The sequence below is a fragment of the Anguilla anguilla genome, chromosome 12 (genome assembly GCF_013347855.1).
Source record: "Anguilla anguilla isolate fAngAng1 chromosome 12, fAngAng1.pri, whole genome shotgun sequence".
NCBI lineage: Eukaryota > Metazoa > Chordata > Actinopteri > Anguilliformes > Anguillidae > Anguilla > Anguilla anguilla.
Window position 1 is genome coordinate 9,261,468 of NC_049212.1, and position 12,084 is coordinate 9,273,551.

Consider the following 12,084-nt stretch of genomic DNA (forward strand, 5'->3'; position numbering starts at 1 on the left):
CACACACACACGTACACACACTCACACCCATCCACAGGCATCCACATGCACACACACACACACGTACACACACACACCCATCCACATGCATCCACATGCACACACACACACCCTTCCACACATACACACATACACAGACATGTACACACAAACACACACCCATCTACACACACGCAAATCTACACGCATTACTACACACACAGATTCACACACAAAAGCAGTCACAGCAGCAGAACAGGGCTACAGAACAGTGACATCACAAACAGCCGGTCCACAGTGTCACGCCAGCAAACAGCACAGAGAGGAGCAGCAGCAGACACCCAGGCACACGGAGACCTCCTCCCCCACTGTGTTTCAGAGCCAGGGAAACACACCCACAGTAACCTGCCTCCTTCTGAAGGGGGAGTAAACTCCCCACAAGTCCCAGGGAGCTCTCCTTTCCACACTGCCACTGTTTGGCAACAACAGCCTCCCGCACAGGCCTTCGTTTGTCTGGGGGTTTCATACACACACACACACACACACACACGCAAACCCAAACACACACACACTCACATACACGCAAACACATAAACACACACATTCACGCAGACACACACACACACAAACACTCTCAAACAAATACACACACACACAAACAAATACATACACACACACACACACACACAAACACTCTCAAACAAATACACACACATGCATATGCACAAACACACACACACGCACGCACACACACTCTCACACACACGCACACACACGATGCCTGACACCTCTGATCCTGACTGCCCTGCCAGGCGCTGGTGCTCCTGCCACCTCCACAGAGCAGCCTGGCCACTATTCCCCCATTGGGCTGGTTCAGTCACAAACGCCCTTAAAGCCTTAAAGCAGGAAACATGACCACCCGCTGATGTAATAACGCCGTCCCTCCTCTCCGCCCCTGACCACGCCCGCCCACGAGCCGCCCGCGTCGAGCCTGGCACAGCTCCGCCGCCAGGGCACGCCGGACCGTACGCCCACACGGGCACCTGGACAGGAGGGAACCGGCACGGCAGGTTTGCCGCAGACGCATTCCCGAGGCCCTGTTCGCCATTCGATTCCTCCAGTCTTCCGTTGTTCAGAGAGCCGCCATCCCCGAGGCTGAGCGTTACATGTGGGGCGGGGAGGGGAGCTTTGGGGGAAAAATTCTCCAAACGTCAGGGTAATGTGATTACTGCCCGCAGGCACCCAACACAAACACATTCAGGCCGAAGACTCACGGCAGCTGGCAGGACAAAGTGCAAAATACCAATTACGAGTGTCGCTGGAACATTTCAGTAGCATTTCCACTGCAGTGGAATCACATATATCGAAACGCATGTTTTCCCCCCACAATTGACGGAAGTAGTGAATTCGCCTCAGGCAATCTCCCTCATTCACACTGCTCACCCCCTCAGATATTATCCCACTCGTACAACGGCTTACCAACAGAAAGCATAAGGCCGACTGCAATCAAAACTTGCACTTTATACATTTATTCTGTTCACATTAGATGAAGAAATATAATATATATATTTACATGTTTTTTCTTTTTTTCCATACTGTATGATAAAAGGAGCCAAGTTACAGCACATGGTTGTACATGCATGGCCTTCATGAGAAAACAAAAAAGATCCAGAAGGCACGTATCCGATTCAATCAATCGATCCATTACTGGTACCCATCCCTGTACTGTACACACACACACACACACACACACACACACACAGAAAGCTTAGTCGCTCAACAGACTGCCCTTATCTAAAGTTCAAACACAGAAGCCAACCATAAAACACGTGATAAAAGCTGCAACGGTTTCCTCCTGACCTCCGCACCTCCAGAGAGGGGAACTCCATCCTCTCAGTTTCCCCTTCAGGAATCACACCTTATCTGAGCGAAACCGCCACGCGCGGTTTCAATCGCACCGATTCTCACGCAGGAAATGGAAAAAGCCAAAAACGGGAACCCGCGCGCTCCATCAACTCCACCGCCTCTCCACAGAAAGGGCGGGAAAAAACTAAGATGGCCGCCATCCGCAGGGCTGCCCAAACCCCTCGGCCGGTGGAGCGAGGGGACGTGCCTGTGAACCCTGCGGGGCGTCCGAAGCACCCTAAATACTGCCCTCCTCGTTCAGCGACCGAGAGCAGTCAACAGGTTAAAACGGCGTAAAACACAGTTGGGCTAAACCTGAAAATAGGTCATCATCAGCATAGAGCAGACAGAGAGCTTTCCGGAACGTAGTTTCGGGCAGACTCATGGACATAGGTTATTTAAAACTGGGTGCTACATTACACAGTGCTGGTCCACACCGGGCCATTTCCTGTTGAGGAGCAGGGTGTGACAGAGAGAGAGAGAGAGAGAACCCTTTCGTCGTAAGAGCGGTACCATGAAGGTATCTCAAAGTGGAACCAAGGAGGGTGTGGTCATCCTAACAGCAGGGTTGCATCTCACATGACCGACAGTGCGTTCCACATCGGGAGGCAGCAGCACATGAGGCCAGCCTGTGGAGCGGGGGGGGTGGATTTGGGGGTGTATTTGGGGGTACTCACATCGTAGGCCAGCCTGTTTAAGCTGTGGTTTGCAGAGCAGAGGGTGGGGATTGGGGGTGTATTTGAGTGTGTACCTGGGGGTGTATTTGTGAGTGTACTTGGGGCTGTATTTGGGGTTATATTCAGGGGCGTATCTGGGGGTACTCACGCAGAGGGTGGGATTTTGGGGGTGCATCTGGGAGCACATTCGGGGGTACTCACATTGTAGACCAGTCTGTTTGAGCTGGGTTTGTGGCGCAGGGGGGTGTATTAGGGGGTGATATTTTTTGGGGGTACTCACGTCGTAGGCCAGTCTGTTTGAGCTGGGTTTGTGGTGCAGGGGGTGTATTCGGGGTGATATTTTGGGGTACTCACATTGTAGGCCAGTCTGTTTGAGCTGGGTTTGTGGCGCAGGGGGTGTATTCGGGGTGATATTTTTGGGGTACTCACATCGTAGGCCAGTCTGTATGAGCTGGGTTTGTGGCGCAGGGGGGTGTATTCGGGGTGATATTTTTGGGGTACTCAGATTGTAGGCCAGTCTGTTTGAGCTGGGTTTGTGGTGCAGGGGGTGTATTCGGGGTGATATTTTGGGGTACTCACATTGTAGGCCAGTCCGTTTGAGCTGGGTTTGTGGCGCAGGGGGGGTGTATTCGGGGTGATATTTTTGGGGGTACTCACGTCGTAGGCCAGTCTGGGTTTGTGGCGCAGGGGGGGTGTATTCGGGGTGATATTTTTGGGGGTACTCACGTCGTAGGCCAGTCTGGGTTTGTGGCGCAGGGGGGTGTATTCGGGGGGTGATATTTTTTGGGGGTACTCACGTCGTAGGCCTCGCGGCGCTGCCCCTCGCAGGCCCGCAGCCAGCAGCGGCTGAGCTCGCTCAGCTCCAGGATGGGCTGCACCTTCAGCCGCACGGCGTCGCCGGAGTGCCGGATCATCTCCACGATCTCGTCCCGCGTCCGGCTCTCCACGTTCTGCCCGTTGATCTCCACCAGCCGGTCCCCCGGCACCAGCCCCAGCGCCAGGTCCTTGGTGCCGGCGCCGGGCTCGGCGAAGTGCACCGCCCGCCTGTAGGGGGCGCCGTCGGCGCCGCGGTCCAGCATGGTGGTGCGGCGCAGCGAGAAGCCGAAGTCGCCCGTGTTGCGCCGCTGCAGCTCCAGGTCGCGTGGCTCCGGCATCGCCGCGGCGACCAGGGCCGGCAGGCGCAGGTCGGCCGGGAAGGTCTTGTCCACCACCTCCGGGACCCGGCCCGCCCGGGCCTTCCGCTGCGGGTCGAGCCCCTTCCCCTCCAGCTGGAGAGAGGGGACCGCCGAATTCTGCCCCGAAGGAGCGGAGCCCTCCGTCGGACTCTCCCCCTTGCTCCTCCGGGTGAGGGAGGGCGGCTTGGCCGGCCTGCCCCCCCGGTCCTGCCGGGACGCCCCCCGCCGGCCGTCGGGCGCCCCCTCGCCCCCCTCCCCTCTCGGGTCGTGGGCGGAGCCGGACTCGCTCGGCCCGCCGGCGTCCGGCAGGGCGCTCCCGCGGTCGCCGGCGTCGTCGGCGGCGTCCGGCTCGATGTCGCCGAGCGTGAGGTCGGAGCCGCTGGCCACCTTGATGGGGATGGGGTTGGAGATCTGCAGCCGGCCCCTCGGCTCCCGCGAATCTCGCGACTCCCGCTTGGAGCTGCGGTTCAGGTTGAAGAAGCCCCTCCGCAGGCTCATCTCCTCCAGGCTCAGGAGCTCCGCCGCCGACATCCGCTCCTTCTTCTCCTTCTTCTCCTTCTTCCGCCCTCCATCCTTCTCTTTCTCCTTCTCCTTCTCCTTGTCCCGGTCCTTCTCTTTGTCCTTCTTGATCAGGTGGAACATGGTTACTCGTCACTCCAGACGCGCTTGCGTTCCCGCCGCCCCGTATGTTCGCAGCAAAGGGGCTTGTTCCATGCAGAGGCAAGAGGAGTCTGGGACTGTTCTCTCTCTCTCTGGGCGTCCGAGAACAGTTTCCAAATTGTGAAGCACTGAAGCACCCTGGAGACAAAAGGAGAACAGAGAATTAAGTCAGTCTTCTCTTACGGCAATAAAAAAACAAGAGTAGGAGGTAGCAGCCCTGACATACTCTACATTTCCAAAAGTATGTGGACACCTCCTTCAAATTAGTGGTTTCAGCTATTTCAGCCACACCCATTGCTAACAGGTGCATAAATGCAAGCGCACAACCAAACAATTTCCATAGTCAAACATTGGTATTAGAGTTCTGTGACTTTCAACGTGGCACAGTCACAGGATGCCACCTTTCCATCCCACGTCAGTTCAAATGTGTGTTCAATTCAAAGGCAAGTTTCTGCCCTGCTAGAGCTGCCCCAGTCAAGTGCTGTTACTGTGTGATGGAAACGTACAGGAGCAACAACGGCTCGGAGAATGGGACCACCGAGTGCTGAAGCGTGTAGCGCGTAAAAATCGTCTGTCCTCGGTTGAAACGCTCACTACAGAGTTCCAAAACTACCTCTGGGAATAACATCAGCACAAGAACAGCTTCATGAACAAGAGCTTCATGAAATGGGTTTCCATGGCCTAGCAGCCGTACACAAGCTGAAGATCACCATGTGCAATGGAGTGGTGTAAAGCACATCGCTATTGAAGCAGTGGAAATGGGTTCTCTGGAGTTATGAATCACGCTCCACTATCTAGCAGTCTGGTTTGGTGAAGGAGGAACAATGCTTTGGGGCTGTTTTTCATGGTTTGGGCTAGGCCCCCTCAGTTCCAGTGAAGGGATATCTTCACTTTCAAAAGAATTGTGCACTTACAACTTTGTGGCAACAGTTTGGGGAAGGCCCCGTGTGCAATGTAAGGTCCATAAAAAATGGTTTGCTGAGTCTGGTGGGGAAGAACTTAAATGGCCTCCACAGAGCCCTGACCTCTACCCCATCAAAAACCGCTGGAATGAATTGGAATGCCGACTGCGAGCCAGGCCTTATCGCCCAACATCAGTGTCCAACCTCACTATTGCTCTTGTGGCTGAATGGAAGCAAATCCCAACAGTCATGTTCCAAAATCTACTGGAAAGCCTTCCCAGAAGAGGCTGTTACAGCCGCAAAAGGGGGTCCAGCTCCATATTAATCCATATTAATCATTTCGGATGATGAAACCTAAATTAGCATCACTGTGGATGATTAATCCTAAATTAGCATCACTGTGGATGATTAATCCTAAATTAGCATCCCTGAGGATGACTAAACCTAAATTTATGTTTATTTAACCTTTATTTACCCAGGGTAGGTTCGCTGAGCACGGACGCCCTGCTTCACTCTCATACACTTTCACACCTGGGAGCTGCCCAGTACAACCACAATCCTCTACTGTTGGCCACTGAGCAGCTCCACTGAGAGCATCACTGTGAATGATTAAACCTAAATTAGCATCGCTGTGGATTATGGATGTTATCAGTTCATCGATTAACTGTTAACCTGATGAGAACTTTGATCGATTAATATAAATGATCAAGCAATTAAATTTCAATAAACCAATTCGATGAATAACCTTACACTGGTATTTAGATTTTATTAAGTTTGGTAATGGTATATTGGTACATTTTACGGCTATATGTTACAGTTTTCAGGATATAGCCTAATAGTGGTCTTTTGTTGGGGGTTTCGCGGCACTTCAATTTATTTTATGCATTTAGCGAACCTACCTTTTTGTTCGCTGTTTGTATGATTTTGTTTCTTGCCGCAATGGCCTTAATACACAACACAAATGTGATTGATTGAGCATGTCTTAATAAAGTCTTTGTAATACAAATATATATAGTAGATTTTGAACTTATCGGTTAATCATTATCAATCGATTAGTGGGAAGAATTGCGCAAAATTTGAATCCCTACTGTGGATGAATAAACCTCAAATAGCATCACCATGAACTGAGATTTATGGCAGAAATCTAGGCTCAGAAAACACACAGGGAGTAGGTGTGGGTGCAGTCTACCATAAAATCTGTGTCAGATTACACCAGAGAGCTGATCTACACACACTCCCTGCTTTCCAAGTCTTCCCACACACTCCCACCCAAATTAAAACTCCTCCACTCCCTCCCTCCCTATTTACTCATTCTCCCACCACCCCTTTACTTGTTCTCTACTGACACCCTCTCAGTAGTCAACCACAGTCCCTCCACCAACTTCAAATCTTAAATAGCGGCAGTGTAGTACAGTGGACAGAGGGTACACAGCATGTGAGAGTGGTTGCTTGTATCTTTCGCATGAAACTGGTTGCGGGTTTAATTCCTTTGTGAGGCCACTGCCATTGCAAACTTGAGCAAGGAATTTAGCCTGACCTGCTTTAATATATACCCAGCTCTATATACGTGGATTGTGTGCAGGCTGTGTGCATCGCTCGGGATAACAGTGTCCGACAGGAGTGTAGCACAGTGGGTAAGGAACTGGGCTTGTAACCGAAAGGTTGCAGGTTCGATTCCCGGGTAAGGACACTGCCGTTGTACCCTTGAGCAAGGTACTTAACCGGAATTGCTTCAGTATATATCCAGCTGTATAAATGGATATAATGTAAAATGCTATGTAAAAGCTGTGTAAGTCGCTCTGGATAAGAGCGTCTGCTAAATGCCTGTAATGTAATGTAATGTAATGACAAAAACCTAAATGTAAATCCATCCATCCATCCATCCATCCATTATCTAACCAGCTCATTCTTACTCAGGATCACTGGGGCTTGCTGGAGCCTATCCCAGCATGCATTGAGCAAGAGGCAGGAGCACACCCTGGACAGGTCGCCAGTCCATCGCTGACCTAAACGTAAATGCGACCTGAATTACAGTGCGAAGATAACAGTGGCATTTCCCCCATTAAGAGCGCTACATCGAAACAGAACCTGACTGACGGACTGGTTTTGGAGCGGAGCAGGAGCGCTGGCAGGGCCAGCCTTCGTTGGCTCAAACATCTCACCCGTCACAGCGAGCCCGCTATTGTCCGAGCGCTAAATGCGTTTTAATAGAGGAAAGCCCGGCGCTACGCAGCGCTCGGGGGGCTCGCTGTGTACAGCGGGGGGGGTCCGGCGGAGAACCGCTCGGGCCAGCGCGTCCGTACAGAAGGAAAAGAGAGGGGTTTACAGTCATGGTTTACAGTCATGTCCGGGGGGGGGGGGGGGGGGGGTGCAGAGGAAGAGGAAGTGCAGTCACGAAACCCCCCCCCCCGATCAGGCCTCAATAGAGGCCTCGGGCCTCCCCAGTGTGCACACGTCCCGACTTCCAAAAAACATCCCCCCCCCCCCCGTTCCCAGCAGCGGGAGACCCTCAAATCTAAACAAGAGGCTTTAACGAGAGGTCACATTCTTCCCCCGGAAGACAGGAAACGGAGCTTTACACTGGGCCAAAAACGCTCCAGAAGACAGCAGGCAACTCAAGAGACGCAAAAAGCCGTCATTTAATAAGCACAGACGGTGTTTGTTTAAAGATTTCACTTTTTAGGACCCCTTTCTAAGAGAGCGGGGGCCTTACGGGGGGAACTCCCGGCCCCCTGCCTGAGGACATCCTAACAGGATCATCCAGACCTTACTGTCCAAAACAGCGTATCGGATGTTCAGTGCCTCTGCCCGGCAGACCTGGGTCAAACACGTATTTGTTTTGGATTCAAATAGGCTACTTTTCTGTGCTCTATTGCTCTTGCCTGGTGTAATTGAGCCTGCCAATATGACCAGAAGGTGATGTTTGTACTTTTTGAGAGTATTTCATTGGTTCAAATACACCAGACAAGATCAGTAAAGCACAGAAAAGTATTTGAATCCATACAAATACGTATTTGACCCAGGTCTGCTGCCCAGTGTCCCGTACTGAACCGACGCGCTGATTTCTCACTCATGAATCGGCCCAGACCTACAGGGAGGCATCATGGGTTTGGCTCTCCGCTGCGTCAGAGCTGAGGCGCTGGGTAAGATCTGAGGCGCTGGGTCAGAGCTGAAGTGCTGGGTAAGACCTAAGGCACCGGGTCAGAGCTGAGGTGCTGGGTCAGAGCTGAGGTGCTGAGTAAGATCAGAGGCGCTGGGTCAGAGCTGAGGTGCTGGGTAAGATCTGAGGCGCTGGGTCAGAGCTGAGGTGCTGGGTAAGAGCTGAGGCGTTGGGTCAGAGCTGAGGTGCTGGGTCAGAGCTGAGGTGCTGGGTCAGAGCTGAGGCGCTGGGTCAGAGCAGAGGCGCTGGGTCAGAGCAGAGGTGCTGGGTCAGAGCCGAGGCGCTGGGTCAGAGCCACACGCCAGTCCTGCTTCAGGCACAGAGTTTCCATAAAGAAAAGATGAAAAAGCTGCATTCCTTTCGTTAACCCTCAACCACTGGAACGTTTTTACTGCAAGTCAAGACAGCTGGCTCAGCAGACACTAAGGCCCAGGCATCACCAGAATGGAGCGGGGCGGGGCCATAGGGGGGCCCGAGGGGGGGGGCGGGGGGCATGGAGGGTTTGGAGGGGGGTTTTAATGTCCCCGGTGCACATCGCCATAAATCTGTCATAGACCTCTGACACGCCAGAGAACAGCAGCAGACCAATCGACTTCCTCTCTTTTACGCACAAAGGCGTCAGCTTCCCCTCTGCAGAAGAGAGGGGCCATGTCCGAAACAGCGTACTTGCCTACTATTGAGCATACGACTCGTACACAAGTTGTATGCACCTCGTATACTTGATAGTAGGCAAGTACGCTGTTCCGGGCACAGCCCCGGTCCGTGAAGCAGCCCGCGGGACCCACCCACTACAGTTCCATGGCGACCGCATCCCACAGGCGCCCCCGTCAGCGCTTAGAACAGCCCACAGGGCTCCCAGCACAACCTATCACAGCATCACACACAGAAAGGATACACACACACGCGCACGAGAGTGCACACGCACATACACACACACACGGCCACGAGCGCGCGCACACACACATACACACACACACACGCACCCAGGAGCACGCGCACACACACATACACACACACACACACACGCACACACGCACACGCACCCACGAGCGCGTGCGCGCACACACAGACACACACACGCACGCACACACACTCTTCTTTAAAACTGTATATAGACTGTTCTATAATTCATGAGAGGATATGTTCCAGGCATCTGACAACTCAGGCATGTCCAGACTCTCTGCATTTGACTTCCCTTGCCCTGAATACCACCACACAGATCTATGTTACAAAAAACTGTTTACTCATTTATTTATTCATTCATTTTTTCATTAATCCTTGTGTTCGGTTTGGGTCAAACTGACCCATTTAAAAAATTTCCTAAAAGAGGACTGACACTTTTGAGAGATGCACGTCATAACCAGCGACTAAATCAGTGCAAATTTGGTTCTCGTTTTGTGTTTCTATTTGTTGTTCATCATCTGTATTTGCTTTATGTTTTTTGCCTACATGGTTTCTTTGAATATAATATGACAACAATTAAAAATAATTTAGAATGTCAGTTCAAAACAATAAATACCAATCATCTACGGCCTGAAAATTTAAAATGAATGACACTTTAATTGGTAAATGTGATTTAGTAGAGGGAAATGGCCACATATAGTGTTTATATTGTTTATAATTGAGATAACGATAATTTAAAGCTAAAGGTAATACATATTATTTTATAGTTTACCCTGTTAAACTACATTATGTCAAAAATGGATTTGCACAACATGAAGAATAAAAGTCCCATGTTCACATTGTGCTTAATATTGCAAACAATTACATAAGAAGCGGTAACAACAGTTTTAACTGATCAAATTAAAGACAGAGAAGAATTATCAGGCTCCTAATTAGGTTGCTGAACACGTGTGTTTATGTTCTTTCATAATTTTTCCTTACACTTATTAACGCAACGCAGGTTTGACTCGTTATCATTTGCTTTGTCTTTGAATTCTACATTATCTGCCAAAGGTTTAGTTTTAGTGGCCATGTCTACACATCTTCCCTTATTGATTCACCTCATTCTTTAACACGATCAGTTAAAACATTTTATATCTTTATGTAATCGTTTTCAATATAGCACAATGTTAACAACATGTGATTTTGGGACTTATATGGCAGGTATTTCTGACATAATGTGGTTTACAAGGTAATTCCTCTAAACATGAAAAGCGTAATTAAGAAAAAATAACATCTTATTAAAATTCTGGGATTGCAATTGTGCTCGGAACGTAACCCAAAGTACACAGTGGTACCGCAGGACCGAGTTCTGAGCACTTTAATCCATAAAGACACGGTGTAGGCTAATTGTAGGATACTGTGACGGTACAAATCCACACCTGACGTCTGGCTGTTCTTTCCCAGTACATTCATAATAATTATTGTAGCAAAGTCACTTGTTTGAGCCGCACAAAACATAGCCTAACATTCAAATCTCCACAAATCTTACACTCGGTCTGGTTTATATTTTATAAAATGTGAAGCTTCACGAATCAGCGGCGCATGTCAATATGAATAATAGTCGGTTCTGCAATTCCGGTGTTTCGGATGATATTCTTCCAATCAGGGCTTGGCGAAGGGGCGCTCCACTTCCTGCATGCTTCGCCAGGATTTGTACGGGAATTTTATCCATGATATCAGATAACATACGTTGCTCTCGTGTATACACACACATAATTATACCGTTTACGGACGCCACGCCACATGCATGCATATCGGTAAGCTAATAACGTAATCACAGCCACACACCCTCCGTCTGAACCGCTAATTGTGTCTGTCTCACCACCCCTTGTCAAAATCCAATGCTTTGTGGCCAGCTGTTCGGAGTAGCTCAGCTAGCTACAGATGTTTCGCTTTATTTGCAAACAGGGCAAACCCTCCACAAACCGCCCGAAAAGAATGTAGCCAGCACAGTTATGTCTCGCAGGCTAATAACGATTAGATGAGTCCCAACATGTCACTTCATACATATGCGTTCGGGTGAAAGCCAGCTAGCAATCAGTTCTGACTAATCACAAAAGAACACTCGCTTTGCAGAAAGTGTCCTTAGCAAGCTATCCTGTCAGCAACCGAGTCAACTAGTTTACAGTATTCCGAGGCAAATGGGATCATTTTGCTACAGTTCCATACCACCAAGCACAATAACTGCAATAACCAACGAGCAGAGAAAACAACCAGGATCTATGAAAGCTCAACCTCAGCCAGTTCTTTCCCTGCCCTAATTTTTCATCCAACAGCAGTCTGTCGCTTGTTAAAAACATCGCTCTCCCGAGTTGAAATAAGGCGAGTAGCACGCTGGAAAATAACTCCGATGCAGCAAGCTAGCTGTGCAGACAGGGCGCATCGGGCGTATCGCATATCTGTAGAGCTAAAATGACACAATATTGTCCAAGACTCACCGAATTCCAATATTCCAGAGCTGTGTTGGGTGACAGCGCTGGTTCCGCAGACCTGGTTTCGTGCGCGAGCGCTGGAAAGCAGCGGCACACAGCCCCTGGCCGCACGCACGACTTATGTATGGAGCGAGCGTATTTGCAGCCGGGAAACAATCGTTATTGTACAGTGATTCCTGCTGGGCGGATTGGAAATTGCAGCGCGCTTGAACCCAGAGAACGCCCCCGGGTTTGGCAATGACAGGTAAC

The 12,084-nt window shown here is 50.4% G+C and overlaps 1 protein-coding gene across 1 annotated transcript in view; it reads right to left on the reverse strand.

Annotated features, from left to right (window-relative positions):
* The window catches only part of LOC118209922 (unconventional myosin-XVIIIa-like), a 76,567-nt gene extending 64,566 nt beyond the window's left edge, over positions 1-12,001 (reverse strand). The window contains 2 exon segments of the mRNA XM_035385648.1: positions 3,359-4,534; positions 11,842-12,001. Coding sequence (XP_035241539.1) covers positions 3,359-4,378 — 1,020 coding nt within the window. The 5' untranslated portion in view covers positions 4,379-4,534; positions 11,842-12,001.
* Positions 12,002-12,084: the final 83 nt, after the last annotated feature.